We start from the raw sequence: 19,567 nt of genomic DNA on the forward strand, positions 1-19,567 counted from the left end.
CATTTACTGAAAAATCTCTGCTTTTCACAATGATTTATGCTGAGACTCATATTTGGGCCCCTTTCTGGAGTTGTATCCAACCCCCGTGATCTGTCTGCCTGTGCAGCACTGAGAACGTAAGGATTTCAAGCGTCCGGCGGGGGCTTGGTGTTGTAAGGTCAGTGCTGCAGAATGAGAAGCGCCTTCTGCCCGCTGGGGCCGGCTGGGACTGAGGCGTGTGTGGCCGGGCCCCTTCCTGGCAATGCCACAAGGCACACACAGCAAATCCACTTCTGGATACAATCTTCCCTGTCCCCATGACGCTGTGTTCCTTGGGGCGATGCCCTCGGGTGACAAATGACCTGAGGGAATGCTCCCAACATGCCCACGGCCTCCCGACCCCCGAGACTATGAGGCACTCACACAGACCTTCAGTTTGTACTTGCCAAGAGGAGACACTAGAAGTACGGCACCGGTGGCCTAAGCCCCCCTTCTGGCTGCGTCGAACCCCCTCCCCATCCTTTTCCTCCTCTTTTAGCACTGATACAGTTCCCTCCATGTTCATTTTTCATCAAATCTGTTTTTATTATTCTTGTTTTAGAACACGGAAAAGAACCTTTCTACTAACTTTCTTTATATACTCTGAAGTCTAGGTACAAACAGACTTATAAACAATTAGCAAAACTGTATTAAGGTGCCAATGTTTCCACGGGAGTATTTTATTTTGAATCCTAAATGTATGTCCAGTCCATTCTTGTATTAGTCACTAAAGACTGAAAATGGAAAACTAAACAGAATATTCATACCGGCCAAGCCAACATCATAGCAGTGACTAAACAGCCAGGTTTCAAAGCGGAAAAGCAAGTTGAACTGGCGTTGGCTTTCATGAGATCACTGTTCGCCGTCCATCAGCTGTTAAGAGCAGAAGAAATTAGGGATAGTTGTTTTTTTAAGACCTTTCAACGTGATCTTTAAAACAATCTCGGAGGCTTCTAACAGCGCCTTGATAAACTGCTGACTCCACTGCTGGGAGAACTCCCACCAAACCTGTTTGGTAGTCGCATTTGCTTCCCATCCGTGCACTGAGCTGTCACTCCCACGGCAGCTCCCCGCTTACCTTTTACCAAGGCCGGAAGCAGCTTACTTCATTCACTCCTCTAACACGATCCTTCGCAGTTCTTAAAACTCAAAGTGTTTGTGGAACACACTAATGCCCAAAGGACGTGTCTGATACATGAAAAGCAGCAGCAGGACACACACACACACACCTACGTGTTCCGTGAGGCCAGCTCAGGTGGAGGCACACCTGAAGGAGTCAGAAGGGCCAGCACGGCCGTCGGGGGCTTTGGTCCATGGTTTAGTCCAGTAAGAACAGCTCCCTCTAAAGGAGTGACAGACAGGGAAACTGGACAGATGGGGACGCTCGCGCAATCGGGAAGAAACCATTCACGCCAGTCCCGCCTCCCTGAAAGCCTGGCTTCCGTTTTGGAGGGGGCTTGGCCCCCTTCGGTCGGCGTCTGAGACTCGCAAAGGAGTTATTCCGAGCCCGACTGGAAGCGTTCCGAACCCTCTGGCACACCGAAGCAGCTAGCTTTCAGAAGGATGCTGTCTGCCAAATCTACAGGAGCTCGAAAACGACGTTCCTCCCTTAAGGAAGATGACATACCACTGGTTTCCAGGAAGTTTGCAAACGTAACTTCAAAGCTAAAAAAATTTCATCAAGCTTTAATTTCTTTTTTTTTTTTTTAAGGAGGGCGCAGCTCACATTGGCCCATGTGGGGATCGAACCGGCAAGCTTGGTGTTGTTAACAGCACCGCGCTCTAACCAACTGAGAGAACCAGCCTCCCCAGCTTTAATTTCCTTTCATTTTGTTAAGCAGTATCCAGCACCCGTACCTGTTTGGGAGTCAAGTGTTTAGGTACAGCAAGATGGATAAAGGGGGGATTTTGGGGGTGCTGCCCTGTGCTGGCAATGACAGGGTGTAGGCCACCATAGGAAGGAAAGAGTAGAAAGAGTAACTAAGGGACAAGGTGAGACCTGAGGCCTAAACAAGGCCGAGGGCGACAGAGCTGGAACCCCAGGCTGCAGATGGAATGTGACACTTCAGGAAACACTGGAGGTGAGGGGTGCCCAGAACAAGGGCAGGGAGTGGACCAGTGAAAGCGAAGGTCAGCTGAGCTTCAAGTTAAAGGACGATGAGCCTCGGTGACGAAACTGACCCCACATGATGGAACTTACGAAGAGTTGTGGGTGCCCAGCTCCTCAGTGAAAGTGGGAGGCGTCTGGATCAGGGGTCCAGATGAGGAAGAACTCATAATGTAGTGTGGCCAGGGTATCTCAACGCCAGTGTGGGGCGGGGAGGGCTGGGAACGGCAGCACAGACACCCAGGCCTAGTGACAGGTGCTGGGGACAAACCACATGACTCAGGCATCACCACAAAACAGCCCCCTCAGAGGAAAGTGGGTTTGGCTAACAGGCAGCATTTCCCGAACTTAACTCAGTCCGGAATGGCTTTCATGGTAGAAGAGCATCCGGGTATCCCTGTGATTTTTCTTTACTTAATCCTTTTAACTATTAAATGCTGCATCAAAATACACACTACAGGAAGTACCCTTGTATGCCACCTGGAACCAGGCACCCACAAAGGCGGTGCTGGAAGCACGCTCTCTGGCCACAAGCCAAACCCTCTTACCAGCACCACCACCACCGAGCGGAGCTGGCTCTCCTGCCCCCCTAACCTTCGTCTTCCAAATCCTCATTTAATGGCCACGTGTCTCAAGCACCCTAACCCCCCAATCCTCCAGCAGCTTGACGCTGCCCACCACACACACGTCCAGAACCACCGCCCGTGAGGGGCTCCATGTCTTACCTGGACCTACTCCCTTCTGCCCGCTGGGCACACTGGGTCGTCGCTCCTGTGTTCTCTAGCTGGCACTTTACCAAGGACTTTAACTCATTTATCAGGGTTTCAAGGAAAACACACAACCATAAACGAATCACAGCGCTTCATCTCTCAAATTCAAGCGCACACTTCTAAGGACTGCATGCAAAGCCTTCTCGATTGATCCAAGCAGCTCTCCAATTAGTCGGTTTCTCACTTCTGCGCCTACCAGCCCCGTAGGCTGACCTCTGCTCACTTCAGAATGCTGTGCATTCAGCTCACCTTACACTAAAGGCTCAGTGGGCTTTTCAATAGGGAAGTGGACGGAGAAAAAGACACGACACGACTGTCCTCAAACAATACAGCGTTCAACATTTGAAAAGTTTACTGAAAACTTTTATTGTAATCAAAAAGTGACATAACGGGGTTGTAATGAATTCAGCAAATTACGCTGCTGATATTTTAGAACTGATACCAGCTTTTGCCAGGCAATTAAAAAAATTCAAATGTGAAAATTTCACAGTACAGTAAACTCCACCCCAACTAATTAATGGTGGTTAAAAATAATGGGCCCTAGGCAAAACCTCTCGTGTTACATGGTCACAACTCACAATTCTGTACAAAAGTCCGTGTTATAAAGCTCTGATGTAAAAATCGAATAATCAAGCAGCAATATTTTAAGTGCAGCACAGGGTCTTCCATGTCATTATTTACAAGGCTTGAGTCTCTTCACGTTATTACAAAACTTAATACAGATGACTTAGTAATTAAGTCAATTTAAAAAATCTGCCCTACACGCTGACAGATTGCGCTTTTTGGTCGCCCTTCTCCTTCTCCTTCTCCTTGTCTTTGTCTTTGTCTTTGTTCTTCTTCGACTTCTTCTTCTTGTGTTTGTGTTTTTGGCTTTTCTCCAGCTCTGCTTCGGGGCCGGCGTGCTTCTTATGCTTCTTATGTTTTTTATGCTTCTTGTGCTTCTTCTTCTCCTTCTTCTTCTTCTTCTTCTTGCTGTCCTGACTTCCTGCAGAACTGGCACTGCTACTGTGGCTTCGGGTTTGGCTTCCGGAAGGGCTGTGACTTCTGCTCGGACTGACACTGGGGCTGCTCTGACTGTGGCTCCTGGGGACGCCCGCCTGGCTGACCGCTGCTGCGTCCACGCTCTCTTTGACTTTCTCCATGGCTTTATCTTTCAGCTCCTTAGAAACTTTTCCAGAAGTGTCTTCCTCTTTTACAGACACATTGCTCTCACTGTCACTTTCATTATAGTCAGGTTCAAAAGCAGCTTCGTCAGTTTCTCTAGTTAAGTCGGAGGAGAGTCGAGACGAGTGACCTACCTGGGGCTTGGGCTTGGTGGCACACTTGTCACCTTGCCCAGGGACTTGCTCTTTTTCAATCTGTGGGTCTGGAGGGTTAAGTATGGGAAGTAATTTATTGCCACTTGCCTCTTTGCTGTTCCTCGCCTCCAACACATGCTTCTCACGATCCTTACAGGAGTTTTTATCTACAGGTTTCGGCTCCTCACTTGAGCGTTTAGCATCATAAGCAGCTTTGTGATCGTGAGGCTTTTTGTCTCTCGAGGGACTGGAGTTAGTTTTTTTGGACTCTGCTGTTCCTTTTTTAGGCAACTCCCTCTCCTCCCTTGGCTTAGGCTTCTGTGCAGATGCAGAGTCTTTACTCCGAGATGGAGAGTCTTTTCTTCTTGTCAATTCATTCTTTTCATCTCTGCGTTTGGAACCCGAATGTTCTCTGCTGTCATAGTCCGTTTTTTTGTCTCTATTGGGAGTGAAGTCTTTACTTGAGGAACCTCGGCTGGAATCATGCTTATCTGAAGTTCTGGTCTCTTTGGAAGGTTGGGACAGACCTTTCAAGTTCCCGTGCTCGTTCAGACGGTCCCCGTCACCCTCCTTCTCCGGCTGAGTGCTGGTCTTCCTCTTGTCAGGGTTCTCCTTTTCCAGCACGGAGTGCTCTCGGTCCCTGCTGCGCCCTTTTTCACCAGACGCAGAGGGTTTTGAACCTTTGGCCTCCTGCTGCACCACTTCATGGCCCACTTCCTTGCTGAGCTTCTGAACTTTCTCCAGCGGCTCGCTTTCTTTTTCAGTGTACTTGGCTGTACTGGATGGTTTGGTGCTGACATTTTTTATGACACTGGCAGGTTTTCCTACACTTGGTACCGGCTGTGTGGACTTGACATCTTCTTCTTCAGATTCAAAGTCATCTTTGTCCCACTTGGACTGAGGGACCTGGATCATGATGATGACATCTTCAGCAGGAGCTGTGTTGTCGTTATTATATTCCTCCAGAGTCTTAATGACAGTTCGCTTCGTATCTGTTTTTTCTTCCGATTTCCTCACAGGACTGCCTCCAGTGGAACTCGTACTAAAAAGAATGAAGATAACTTTGCATTAACGAAGAATTTGCTATTATTAAACAGCGATAAATCTAAAAAGGCTAAAACTTAAACACAGTAAATGTACTTTGAACTTTCAAAAGTACTCCGCTCCAGTAGAGAGACGAATGGTTTTAAGTCTATGACCGTACGAAAACCCAGTGTGGCTCAGCGCCCCCGCAACTCGACCCAGCGCCGCACCCTGAACAATGCCCTGCAAGACCCAGCCTAAGCCCCAATGCGAACGCGCGGACACACGTAGGCAAACACGAGTGGATGGGTACCTGGTATAGTCCACAAGCGTGGAGCTGGGACCTTCCGAGCCCGTCGCCTTTCGCCTGACCTTCCCTTTGCCTTTTTCTTGTTTAACTCTGCTGGACGCCGACTCCAGTTTTTCAGAGGGTTCTTTTGCATTGGATACATTTTCTGTACTTCCAATCTTTTTACCAGTTTCTCTGTTGAGTTTGATTTTTTTGGCCGGGGCAGCTGAGGAGGAAGTTTTGTCTTTTTCTGGGGTCCTGTCCATCTTTTCCACATCAGGTTCCATTTTGCGTTTCGGTGATGGTTTCACAATTTCACTTCCTTCTAGTTTGGAGATTTTCAGGGAAGATGACTCAAAATCTTTATCGACACCCTTTTCTTCGGTTTTCCTTTTCCTTTTCTCCCCCTTGTTGTCAAGCGGCTTGCTCTTCTCACCGGGCTTCTTGGCCTTTTCGTCCTTCCCAGCTGGCTTCTCCGGCTTGACGTCTTTCGAGTGCTCCTTCTTCACCTTCTCCTCTTTGAGCGGCCTGGGCTCTGGCTGCTCTTTCACCGACTTAGAATGCGCTTTCCGGGGCGTGCCGGTGGCCTTTTCGTCTTTCTGGGAGGAAGATGAGGACTTGGCACCGTCAGTCTTTGGGGTCTCCTCTTTGGCTTTCTTCAGCGGGGGTTCAGGTCGAGGAGACTTCTCACGCTCCCCCTCTAGTTTTTCTTGGGGCCCTTTAGCAGGCTTGACGACGTTTTCTTTTTTGGACACAGTAGATCCATCATTTTTGCGTTTGGTCTTGTCACCTTTTGCTTTTGGTTTATCCTTCTCTCTCTTGTCTTTTTCAGACACCGATTTGAAAGGGACGGATTCTGCATCCATTGGTTCGTCTCTAACTGGTGTGGCATCGTCTCTACCTGGGAGAACAAACAATGACTCTGCTTTGTTTTCTTCACCACTTGTAGGTTCTCTTGATTTCCTGGAAGTTTCTAGTAGCTCTGGGTTCAGAAAGCCTTCACTCTCGTCCCCCTTTCTCCTCCTCCTGTGCTTCTTATGCTTGCTTCCTTTCCCATCTCCGGCACCACCGTCACTCTCCTTCTCTTTGCACTTTGTATTATCCTTCTGATTGTGACTGTCTCTAGTGGAAAGCTTTTCTGGGTAGTTGCCGCCTATGTTTCTACTCCTGTGACTTTGTCCACCAGAATAATCTTCTCTGCGGCCTCTTGTGAAGGGAGAATTCCTGATTGTAAGTGGTAAAAACCTCTCCGGAGAAAAGTTCTCTCTGTTTGCTGCTGGTCGGGGCTGAGCTCCAGCAGCATAGCCTTTGTAATACTTTTCATACCACTCTCTGTATTTTCTCTCCCATTCTCGGTAACGTTCTTTTTCGAATGGGTCTCGAAAGTCAACATTCCTGCCATAATAAGCCTTGATGTCATACGGTGGTGGGACTTCTCTGTATCTGTTAAAATACTCACGTTCTGTTTCCCCTTGGGGTGCGGCACGTTTACTGGGAGACTGGCCCCGAAAGGCCTGCGGGGACCTTGATCGAGAATGGTACCGTCGGTAGTGGGGTGACCGTGACCTAGAGCGGTGGTATCCGTGCGACCTGGACCGAGAACGGTAATTCCGGCTCTTGCCTCGGCCTCTTCTGGGGTACGGCGGCGACCGCGAGTAGGAACGCGAGTGCGAGCGGCTGAATGACCGCGAGTAAGAGCGGGACCGCGTTGAGCCAGACCTCGATTTAGAGTAAGTGTACGAACTTCTCGAATATGATGACCCACTATAGGGAGATTTAGACCTAAAAACAAAAGACAATAGTTGATAGTTGAGAAATATATATGAAACGAAACCCAGACTCTCAGCTCCTATCTAGCACACTCTCCTCACGGTTCCATCTTTCTTTACGTCAGCTTTCATCTGAGTTGAGTAAAGAGGCACAGTGGCCTCAATTGGAGAGGAATAGAGCACAGAGATCAGAGCAATCACTTGTTAAAACAAAAGCGAAATTGTAACAATCAGAGTGAAGTGCATTAATGTACCGTGAGTTATATGAGCCAATTAACTCAATATTTTAAAAAATGCCAATTGAATTTAAATTTTACTTCCTAGCTAATTACTTAAGTAGGAGTAATTTTTTTTGGTCCTACATTAGCCAATAGTCTAGCTTTAAAAGAAACCACATTTCAAATGTCAGCTTTAAAAATAAGTCTTTTAAACAAACTTCCAGGGAACTTATAATTCAATTTTTCTACCAATAAAGTAATTTGCATTCTACCACTTCAGAGCTATACAGGTTAACGTTCCGGCAAGAAGCTGGAGCGTTGGGTGAAAGGTCCTCAGAAACGTTCTCTGGCTAGGCCCCTATTTCTTTCCTTCCACAAACATTTCCCAAGTATTTCACATTAAAATAACTTCGAGGGACAAGGGCAATTTAATCCCCGTAAGTGCTGGTTCTACAGTAGAATTTACACCGAGACATTATTTCAATAAACAGAAATAACACTGGGAAACCAGCTGCATCTCCATTTCTATGTACCTAGACCGAATCAGGAGCATTCCATAAGTGCGATGTTCCTTATATCCATAGCTAGTCCCTGGGTATTCAAAGTCCCGTTTGTAATTCTGTTGCGAAGGCTTGCAAAACACTAACCTGGAAAATGAGCGCCTACGCTCCTTTTGAATCTTTTTGTATTCCATCAATTCCTTAGCAAAATCATTTGTAAACTCATCTAGCTTGGACTTTTTCTTTTCCCTAGTAAAATAAAGTTAAAGAGCGAAAGTTAACAAAAACCATTTAAGAAAACTAACAAGACAAATGTAATTAGATCATGAATGAAATGAATGAAATTGCCATTAGTTTTCCACTTTAAAACTAGAAATAACTAGGAATCCCTGAGGAAGTTGCTCGTATGGCTTTGGTTTCATTTGTCGGTGGTTTTTCTTGTGCTAGGTGGAAACACACTGGAGAATGTTCCCAAAGATACCTACTTAAGTTACATCAGAAATGAGAGTGTGTAATAATTCCGAACCAACCACTTACTCTTCTTTCAGCCGCCGCTGTTCCCTGTAGAACTCTTCCCTGGACAAAGGTGGTGCCTGGGTTGTTGGGATGGTGTTTGAATGAGCTGTCTGCACGCCTGACGATACCCAAGGTGCTGACAAATTGGCCGGAGCTGGTGGGAACCCTGGGGGAGGGACACTGTACCCAGCAGGTGGTGGCTGGCCAGGAGGAAACTGAGGAGAGAACTGCGGAGGGGGGACACCTGGAGGGAGAGGCAGCGTGTGGGGAGGAGGCGGGTACAGAGGAGGGGGCGGCACAGGTACGAAGACTGGAGCTGTTGGTAGTGACGGGCCTTGCGTTCTCTGTGATCTTTCGCTGTGGTGTCGTCCACGGTTTATACTTCTGGAGAAATAAATTCCAAGGTATTATTCCTTCAAACTAAAATCATCTCAGGCAAGTAAGCTTGTCTTTTCTGTCCGTACTTATCTTCACACTTACAAACAGTAGGCTAGAATCAACTACTCCAATAAGTGTAGGAATACTGGCAGCATTTATATGTAAAGTAACTGTAAAAGCCATCCAGGAACGGAGATGACAGGTGCTTACAGGGCTTCTCTGTATGGCCGTGCTGTATCTACTAGTTCTCTCGTGCGAAGTTCAGATTCATTGTCACTCCATAATGCCCTGTTCCTTCCTAACCTGCCTTTAAAGGAACCAACTGGCAAGTGTCAAGAAAAAACACTTTCCATAATCTTTTTGAGGAAGAAGTGGGTAAAGACCCTTCAAAGTAGAATGTACTGGTTTTAACATTTGCAATGAACAATTGCAAACCTCCCTGTTTTCTCTCAAAGGCTCAGGTGAGAATAACAGTGCTGGCCAAAGTGGCTGAATTTTGCTCCATCAGAGAAATAGTGGCTCTTTTCAGTGGGCTTCTTTCTGTTCCGCCACGTCCTTTAAATTACAGGTGACTGTCCCCAGCAGCCGCTGCAGAGGGGGGGCTTTAAGCCTCTTTTCCGGGTCTGATTTAGTAAATATTACCTTCCATCAATGTGATCTAGTAACGAAGCCTTAGCGCTCTACTCCTGCTACAGAGTTAGTACGGAGGAGCCTCTCCGCTGGGCGAGTACGCCCTCCAGAGGACGGCCAGTGGCTGGCTTCCAATAGGAGTCACCACTGCTTGTGTGTGTGCAGACCAAGCGCCCCAACAGCCTCGTCTCTTCTTTTAGAAAAGAGAAGGTGGAAGAAGACTGGGACAAGTGGGTTTGGCAGAGACATAAATACATCTCTTCCTTCACACGCGGGAGCCAAGCTGGTTAACTTTCACCTTACACTGACACCTGAAATACTGTGTGTGCCCCGACGTCGGCACTGGGAAGGAACCTGAAACCATCACTGGAAACACTGAGTGTAATTCATTCTTCCTAGGCCTGTTCAGGGCACCTAAGGGAGACCAGCGCGGCCCACTGCTGTGCTTTCACTTCTCTGTGGTGGAGTTTTCAGCGGCATCAGATTGCTGTTTTTCAAGATTCTTAGCAAGCCTACCTGTAGCAGCTCCTCTCCCCTCTTCTGATTTGCTGTGGCGGGGAAACCAGATAGCCAAGCTTGTTGGAACTGTGGAAAGATAAGGTAGGTTGAGTGAGACATGTGACCTTTACGTGTGCAGACTCCGAGACACCGATTGTAACTGTCCCGAGAACTTTCTCCTACTCCCTTATCCCAACTCTCACACTTGTTCCAGACAGAAGAGATGCGAGTAAACATCACACTTACTTAGAATTAACTACTTTTCCTGATTAACACATTGTAACAATAATTACACCTCCATATAGACTACTTCTGCCATGATATTTTCATCACATTCTGTAAGTTACAGAAAAGAGCCCTGCGGCCTCCACACGTAGGCAGGTGGCACCAATCCTGCCTCCAGGTGAGGGGACAGGCTGAGACGGGAAACCACACCCACTGCCATGTCATGTAGACAGAGGAGCTGGGATTCAAACCCACATCTGCCTGTCTCCACACCCCGTGTTCTTTCTATTGACATGTTCTACTAGTCTCTCACTTAACAAACTTTTCCTATAAGAAATTTCATTTACCTTTGAAACAAAAAAATCCAAGTTGTAGAATATAAGCTTGTTTATATGGATTACATAAGCAGAGATGACTGTCTAAATAAAACAGTAATAAATAATGTGCTGATTTTCATTGACACAGGACATCTTATAAAGAAGATCAAAGTTTTTTCTATTTCAGGGCAGAAAATCTTATCCGATAGATTTTAACATGCAATAAAATGTCATTAACATGGTATTGAAAATGTGGAATTTTGTGTTCGATAGGCTTTAATCTTTACGTATGTATATTTTTACTAAAATTTTGAACATTCAAATTAAGAATAGGAAGTGTAATCTATTAGGATAAGTAATTCGGTAGTTAGACTAGTCTTTCAAATAACTCTTATCTATTCATTAATTGAGATCCCATCAAGATTACTGTTTGTTAAAAAGCAGAAAGAATTTCTAAGATTTTATATTTTACTATTTTAGAAAAGAATTATTCATTCTTTTAGAAAATAACTCTTCATATAACGTCACTTGGTGACATTTTGGGTAAAAAGTAAGCTAACATGGCATACAAAAGAGGGGTTTACAATCGGAGACATTTGCAGCACACTGCCCAGAGTGTAACTCCCACTGGCCAGCTCAAAAGCCATAGTCTTAAAATGATTCTAAACGTGTACTTACTGTTCCCAGCCTGGCCGGCCAGCACCCGGACGAGCAGTATTTATTCTTACTGGACCTTGAAAACAAAATAAACAAAAACAATGAGTAAATGGGAAATTGCATTTAACTAAAGTTAAAATTATTTTCTAAAGGGGAAGTTCAAGCCCAAATCATTTTACTCACCAGTTGTAGGGATCAACTGTCCGTGCAATAATGACTGTCCAAGTAAAGATGGGGTTCCAAGTACAGGCACCTGGTAACCCTTTAGGAAAAGACACGAATAAGAATAGTTTTAAAAACAGCTAACCCCCACCCCCAAACCAAAACAAAACCACCACCACCACCACAGCAAAAACCCCCCAAACTAAAAATCTCTGCTGTAAAAAAAAACCTCCACATTTGTAAGAAGCCGGTAAGTCTTGCCTTCTCTTCCATAAGAGCAGTGATTGCAATTGAGGATGTTCCCTTTGAATGTTCCGACGCGAGGGCTGCAGCCGGCAGCATTTTACTATCAGAATCCCTAGAAAACAACAGAATTAATAATACGTTAAAAAGCCAAGGAGGATCCACGGTAAAAATCACACCTTCTTACTCAGTCTGTTTATCCAGCACTGGCATTCAGATGAGTTAAATCAAAGACGGTAAACACGTCTGAGGAATGTGAGATGGGACTTTCGGAGAACTTTTCACATACCAGTGAGGAATAAAAGAACTTCCTTAACAAGTACCATCTATGATGGCGCGGACAGGAATCAGTTCAATTGTAAGAACAGTAAAGCTTGAAAAAAAGACCAAAGTGTGGGACAAAAAAATACAGAGTAAGAGTAAATTCTCGCTCGAACTCTGTTGTTGATCAAAGGGGTATCTGAGACAAGCCAATGGACTGGGCCTTATACCCACTGTTATTCAAATAAAAGGCTAAAGTCCATCAGTGGGATTTCTTCCATCTACACGTAAAGGTCCCACGCCTGAAGATTTGGCTTCGGTGGTCTGGAACAGACCCCTGGCATCTATCTTTTAAAAGTCAGCTGAGTTTTTAAGAATTTATGAGCCACTGGACTACATGGTCCAAGGTCCCCTTCATTTCTGAAGTGGAGGATTTAAGCGAGTTTTCACTCTTTTCTACATAACTTGCTCCAAACAGTGACTGTTTCTCCTCTCCACCTCTACCAACGCTTTCTCCCTCCTCCACTGCTCCCCAATTCTCTTAGTTCTGCTCACGAGTGCTCCACTCAGTACCAACCAGCTGCCACGCTCCTACGGTAAACAAGCCAGCACTGAATCAACCCGCATAGCTTTTGATCTTGGGATGCTTCACCATGGAGTCCTTCCGTAGAAGCCCCCACCTCACCGAGCACCGTGGTCCCCAAGGACGCACACGCTGCAGGTCACGCAAACAGCTGCTAAAGCACGACGATGACACCTTTGCTCTCACTTGTCTCCACACAGACTCACCGGAAAGGCCCGTCTGCCTTTTCTGAGTGGACCGATATGGAGACCGTAGCTGTGATGTCAGGTACAGGGGCTGGGGCAGAAGGTGGATTTCCAGGCACAGCGGGGGCCGAGGACGACTGATTAGAAGTTAAAGAAGACAGAGAAGGGGCAGGGTGAGCCGAGGACGACGTCACTGGAATCATCAGGGGATCTTGCTGTCTCGATATCGGTGATCTCATCAGAGGCTGCAGGTTCCGCTGAATGAGTGGTCGCGGAGGGGGGATCGGTGGTGGTGGTGGGGGCAGCTGCTTTCGCAGTCTTTTCGTATAACCAGTTTCATTTTTGAAGTTATTAACAGCCTACAGACACCAAACAAAAGTGTAGAAAATGTAGTATTCACTCAAGTACAGTTAAATTAAAAGATTAAAAGTTTTCCTAAAGGGGTTATTATAAAAGGAATACAAAGATCGCTACCTGCCGTAAGAATTTGTTGGCAATCAAAGCGTCAGGGGAGACATCGTTCTGATGACACGTTGGACACGTATGATCGTCTGACTCCAAGAGCGCGGTTCTTATACCTACGTGGGAGGTTTCAGACATTAATGAAAGCGTCGCACGACTCGGTTACATCACTCTTCTCCAAACACACGCCGCCAATCATCTCTCCTCTTCGATTCAGAACCTTAGAAGGAAAACCTCCCGCCTCATGGCACCCTCTACTCTAACTTCTACCTTCAAAATGGAAGTCATGACTATAATTGAAACAAACATTTAAATTCCAAGCAAATGCACTCTTTCACAAATGCATTTCTCTTTGTCGAGCTAGTCGTTCGAGTGTGATAGGGAAAAGAACAGAAATGAGAGTCTAGAAACACTTGACGTGGCTTACATCGGGTTTTAAAAAAGCATCACGAGACAAGTGCACTGAGACCCAGCAGCGTGACTCAGACAGCCACACACAGCAGGCAGGGATCACAGTCAATTCCAGACAGTCACTGACAGGCCCCGCGTACTGGAAGGTCAGTACCAAGTGCTTTGCTCAATCCGAGACACAGGACCCAAAATACAGCCAGTTGTTTCAACACTATCTTTAGAAATGAAAAAGGTGAGGACAGTGCAATTTTCAGATGATTCCATTTTCATCTGGGTAAGAAGGGACAAGCTTAGGATAAATGGCAAGAAAAAAGAAACCAAAGTGCTAATACAAATGCTTAGAAAAGTCACAAGTGACCATATGGCTGGTGTTGGGTAATGTGTCTACAGAGATCTGTTACACACAGGAATTTTAGAACACAGCCGTCCCTCCTTATCGCAGGAGGCAGAGGAGTGGGGGAATACGTTCCAAGAGCCCCGTGGGTGCCTGAAACCGTGGGTAGTACTGAGCCCTATGTCTGTTTTTTCTATACACACACGCCCCTTTTCACGTACAGGCAGCACCTCTCAGCTTCTCTTGGGCGTATCCCAATTGCCAGCATCACTACTTGTGCTTTGGGGCCATCGTTAAGTAAAATCAGGGGACTTGTACACAAGCGATACTGTGACAGTCAATCTGATAACAGAGACGGCTGCTAAGTGACTAAGGGCAGGCAGTGCACACAGTGTGGACACAGGGGCAAAGCGTTGAGTCATGTCTACAACGGGACAAAACTGGCATGAGATTTCATCACAGTGCTCAGGAGGGCACATGACTTACAACTTACAAATTGCTTATTTCTGGAAACTTCCATTGAATATTTTTGAACCGTGGTCAACCAAGGGTCACTGAAACCATGGATGGAGGGGGGGGCTATTGTAAGCTATTTTTCTCAATCTAGGAGAGGGACTTAGCTGTCGTTTAAAAATATTTCCAGAATATCTAAGGCCCCAAAGGCTTTTAAAATTCTGTATACCACTTAAAAATTAGTATAGGAAACAAAAAACCTACCTTTTTTTTAAACCCTACATTTTATAAAACCTCACTGGAGTCACCCTGATGAAGGTACAGGAGGGTCCATTTTAATAGCTCAGAAGACAGAGGCTTTTTTTTTTTTAAAAGCAGCAACAAAAACAGAGTTCTCACTATTAAATGCTCTATCATCACCAGTTCATATTTTATTATTAAAGTACACCATGTTCCTAGTAGCCTTTCCAAGTAAAAGAGCTGAGCCTTGAACAACTTGGGTTTGAAATGCACGGGTCCACTTAGGTGTGATTTCCTCCAATAAACACGTACATGTAAACGTACGCTCTTCTTTACGATTGCAGTCCCAGTGTGTGTTCTCCAGCTGCCTTGACTGTCAGAGTATGGTACGCCACACACACAGCACGCAAGTACGTGCTCATCGACTGTGCGTTACTGGGGAGCCTTGCAGGCAGCAGCAGGCTATCGGTCGTTACGTTTTGGGGGAGTCAAATGTTATACGTGCATTTCTGTGAGGTGGGAGTCGGCACCCCAAAGCCTGCGTTGTTCAAGGGTCAGCCGCACACATATGGGAACGTTCGCGTGTCTTACATTCGTCACAGTAGCTGTTCCCACAGCAGGGGATGACGACGGCATCCGTCATGATGTCCTTGCATATGAGACACAACAGCTCATCCGGAATAGGGTCGTCTTCCTCGGAGGAAGACGACGGCTCCTCTGGTAAGAAAGGTGGTTTTTCTTTCTTCCCAATTGCATATGCTTCTCTGTAAGAGAAGGTTGGAGCGTTTTAACACTGCTAAGAAGGCCAAGTATTTCCAAGACATTCCCATGGTCCACTGCACCATAATGGGAACTCATCACTGAGCACAGGGCCAGAAGTTACCATCCGCTGACACAAGCGTAAGACCCTCCACAACAAGGGCGCAATCACGGGCACCCTCCTCTCTCTAAACAACAAAGACATAAAACAAACCCCTCCACGAATATAACAAAACGAAACAAAGGAATGCTATAAAAGTGGCTAAAAGGAGCTGAGAATTCCTAAGCCCAGGAACAAGGGCCAAAAAGGTAAGCGCCTGCCACCAAATTCTAGTCCAGTGACAGAGACAGGGTTTGAACTCAGACATGGCAACACCCCCTTCACGTTTTTCCTGCCCTCCCATGTTTCCTGGTGTGGGGTGGGGGTGGGGGGGAAATTCCCTTCCATAGTCTAACAGGCTTTGCTCAACACCTGGGAAGGTAGCAGAGCAAATGACATAATATGGAAACTAAACTAGGTACGACTGAGGGGAAATGTCACCAGGCAGATTCAGACTTCAAAACCAGTGCTCTAATGACAAATTAGGATCTTAAAAGAGAGATTTCTCTATTTATAGTCAATTTTTGCGTAAATGATTAGAATACGTGTTACAAAAACTTAAAGTAACACCTCATTAGACATTTGGGTCCATTTTTGGTACAAACGCATTTTGCAGAACTGCTGCGCACTAAATCTACTAAACCTAAGGAAACCTCCTGTGCTTCCCGCACCCCCCTGTAACCAGGCCGGGCTGTGACGGGCTCCCCGGGGAAGGACGTGCGCGGCCCGAGGCCCAGAGCCGACGCCAGAGCTGGGCAGCGCGGGTACCTGAGGCCGGTTATTTGTGCTGCAGATGCTCCGCAGACATCACCACGACTCCAGAAATAAGTGTCAATTTGCTTATGCCCCACCGCTCCCAATTTGTGAAAGAGGAGTCTCCCACTGCCCAAAAGAGAGAAAAGAAAACAAAAAAGAGGAGGAGAGAGGATAGAAAAAGAAACAGAAGAAGAGTCTGAGTCGCGTATCAGCGGTGGAGGTGGAGAGGGTGAGGTTTCATTTAAAATATTCAGCTCCCATTTCCCCAGCATTTGCTGTGTGTGTGGCACAAATGGGCTTTTGTATTTCAGCATTCAACAGCAATGAAGTTAATTATTAGTGAGGGTTCACCGGTCAGGCTAATTTTTCCAACACAAATTTCTATTTACATTATTATATTAAGATACAGCGGTCTGCTCTTATATTGTGTCTGTGAAAGTCATCAATTTGAACCTGAAATTGTTTAGAAGGAAGCATGTCTGAAACGTCTGAATCCGAAGGAGGCTAACAGTACACTGCGCTAGGATGGACCACAGAAACACAGGATGGGAACCGATCACAGCAGACAGGGTGAAGGTGACAAAGCGAGTAAGGGGCGTTTAGGGATACAGTGATTCTTATCTGTGAGCTACAACAAGGTACTGCCTGCAACACATACTGCAAGACAGCGAAGCTGTTCCACATGGCCCCGCAGCGCAGCCGGCTCAGACACTGCATTCCTGCCACACACAAGCAGCTGGGGAAACGGTGCTTGTGTAGTTTGTTTGGGCACTGACAACACGGGCAGCTAGCCTCTAAACTGATGCTTCTCGAGGTAACGTCACCGTCTCTGGAGGCCTTGTTAAAAATGCAGCTAAGGGTGCTGTCACATAGCCTCTGAATCAAACACTGGGGTGGGGGGCACCAGCCCATTTAACACACTCTGTAAGACATCCTCCTTCTCTACAGAGAACCAAGGAACACTTGGCATACCCTGTTGTACGTGAGCTCACAACTGCTGAGGGTAACAACGAAGGTACAAAGACGTATTAGTAAGAGCAGATAAAATGGGCAGCATCTGGTTTTCATGTCTACCTATTTCACTAAAAATTGGCTCCTAAAATAAAACCTGAACACACATTAAAAATAAGCATTCAAGTATGGCTTACAGTGTTACAGACAGTCTGAACCAATGGCTTATAAAGCCACCCGGACTTCAGACTCGTGAGACGTCACACAGCTTAAGCCTCAGCTCAGCACTTCATCTCCTCTGGACACTTAACTTTGTCTGAATATCTTGCACCTTTTATTCTTAAGTCTCTTGTTTCTCACAATGATTAAGACATTCGCTTTGTTCACTTAAAAAGTGCAAGCAGCATGTAAGGTTATGTGGGAGTATGGATGTGAACGAGGAAGAAAGCAGGGAATGACAGAAAAAGAAAAACTTAGAAGACTACGAGGGGATGGCCCTCACTGACAACCCGAGTCCCCAAATCCACTGAAATTTGCTTTAAATGGAGCAGACTGCAGCCTCTCACTCACAACACAGAAGTGGCCACGGGACAAGCCCGAGAGTAAATGAGACGCAATGAGGCGGTCCCCACGGCCACCGCGCCACGAGCACTTACGCGTCGATAGTCGGTATTGCGTACTTCCCCGTGTTGGTGAGCATGGCCCCCTTCATGTTTGGGTCCTTCACTTCCATCATAAAACTCCGGGGAATCCCAGTACTCTTTTTAATCCTAGGACCAGACTCAAAGTTCTTATCCTATGGGAGGGGGAGGGAGAGAAGCAGCAGTTACCGTTACTTCGCGTCAGCCACGCGCAGCGCGCCCTAACAGCCTATGACATCTGGACTGCGTGACACACACCATCTCCTTTCAGCCCACAGCAGCCATGTGTGTGAGCCCAGTGCTACCACCGTCTCCATGTCACAAGGAAAAGCCAAGACTTGGAGAAATCAGCTACTAAGCACAGAACCAGCCACGGCCTAGAGCCTGGCAGTTTGGCTCCAGAGGCTGTGGTCACTCGCCATCGGATAAGAGATGGCAGGACCGACCAAGAAAAGTAAGACGACTGATAGGTTGCTGAAAGAGCAGTAAGGCTGCCATACTTTGTACCGTAGACTTACCCCATTTGTCGGGCAGTTCTTAATATAGTGGCCGGGTTTACCGCAACGGAAGCAGGTGTAAGATGGAGGCGGCGGGCCGAGGGGTTTCTTCATGTAACTGCAAGGGAGGAAACGTTACATGTACACAGAGACTTGGAGAAAACAATGCTTCTGATGGGGGGGCAATGCACCCCAAAGGCCCTACCAGTATAACATGCTTATGGACTTACTTGATTGGGTCGTATTCATGGCCAGATTGCGACATCATCGCTTTAATTTTATCTTCTTCAGAAGCATTGGCTTCAGCCAGATTGGCAGTCTGTTTAACAGGTAATTATTTGACACACACATTAGAAACACAGTTAAGAGCACACAGCCAAAGACAACACCACTCATCCTGCAAAGAGCAGTAGCTAACCTGGCATCAAAACAGCTATGTACAGGCACAGGCATATAACCTAGAAGAGGCCCTGGAGTTCCTTAGGTGTCTGCGTGTCTGCGGGGCTGAGGAAAGTCTTTCTGGGGGGCACTCAAACCTTAGACCCTGTTTGTACCTTGTGTGAAGATTTGTATACGACTCCCCTAAGAGTTCAAAGCTGAGATTACGTGAGGAGAGAAACACTTGAGGTTGTCCAACCTTAAAAATAACTCAAGTGTCATTGCATCAAGACTGTAATTTATGCTTACACCTTAGAGGTAGGGTTGGGGGGTACAATAACTGAACACATTATGGACCAGGTATTAAAAACCACAAGGCTTAGGGAGCGGTGTCAGTTTCAAATTAAGTGCGAAGCACAGGCACTGAGTGTTTGTTATTTTAAATCCAACTCTCCGAAGTTTTATGGACTTTGTCTTTAAGGCACACACAATAGTCTAGATATAAGCAGGGTCTAAGGGAGTGAGTCCTAATACCTCGAATCTTCAAGCATCTAGCACTCATATCAGCCACTCACTGAGGTTTCTCTTTACATTCATCCACAAAACAAGCAACCAGTTTTAACGTTTTATTGTCATTTTATATACAAAGAAGGCTTAACATTAACAGAGCTTAGAACAACAGCAACATTTACAGAAAACTGGATTACAGATGTTGAACAACTAATTTGTTTGAACCCAAACATTAATTTACAAATAGCTGGGGGGAAAAAAAAAACCCGCAAACCTCCAAGGCTCCCGCTGCTTCCACAGAGCAACCACGGTGGGACCAAGGTCCTCACAGCACATACAGTTCACACAGTGAACTAGAACCCGCTGCAGATGGCACCTCCGTGCCAACCCATCTGCATGAGGAAACTAGGAGAGGATGCTTTTAGCCT

General features: G+C 46.3%; 1 protein-coding gene across 4 annotated transcripts in view; it reads right to left on the bottom strand.

Moving 5' to 3' along the window:
- Window positions 1-3,236: 3,236 nt before the first annotated feature.
- RBBP6 (RB binding protein 6, ubiquitin ligase) overlaps window positions 3,237-19,567 on the bottom strand; it is a 28,902-nt gene continuing 12,571 nt past the window's right edge. Inside the window, exons 5-19 of one of the 4 annotated variants that reach the window (XM_019750179.2) lie at window positions 18,482-18,570; window positions 18,273-18,369; window positions 17,770-17,909; window positions 16,175-16,288; window positions 15,139-15,311; window positions 13,122-13,225; window positions 12,669-13,006; window positions 11,637-11,733; window positions 11,397-11,475; window positions 11,235-11,289; window positions 10,033-10,101; window positions 8,530-8,892; window positions 8,140-8,241; window positions 5,530-7,287; window positions 3,237-5,235 (exon numbers count right to left, since the gene is read on the bottom strand). In XM_019750179.2, the coding sequence (XP_019605738.2) occupies window positions 3,654-5,235; window positions 5,530-7,287; window positions 8,140-8,241; window positions 8,530-8,892; window positions 10,033-10,101; window positions 11,235-11,289; window positions 11,397-11,475; window positions 11,637-11,733; window positions 12,669-13,006; window positions 13,122-13,225; window positions 15,139-15,311; window positions 16,175-16,288; window positions 17,770-17,909; window positions 18,273-18,369; window positions 18,482-18,570 (5,160 nt within the window). In that variant the 3' untranslated portion in view covers window positions 3,237-3,653. The remainder of the gene's footprint in view (window positions 5,236-5,529; window positions 7,288-8,139; window positions 8,242-8,529; window positions 8,893-10,032; window positions 10,102-11,234; window positions 11,290-11,396; window positions 11,476-11,636; window positions 11,734-12,668; window positions 13,007-13,121; window positions 13,226-15,138; window positions 15,312-16,174; window positions 16,289-17,769; window positions 17,910-18,272; window positions 18,370-18,481; window positions 18,571-19,567) is intronic. The other 3 variants (XM_019750181.2, XM_019750180.2, XM_019750182.2) reach the window with 3 other exon arrangements.

This window comes from Rhinolophus sinicus, linkage group LG18 (assembly GCF_036562045.2).
Source record: "Rhinolophus sinicus isolate RSC01 linkage group LG18, ASM3656204v1, whole genome shotgun sequence".
NCBI lineage: Eukaryota > Metazoa > Chordata > Mammalia > Chiroptera > Rhinolophidae > Rhinolophus > Rhinolophus sinicus.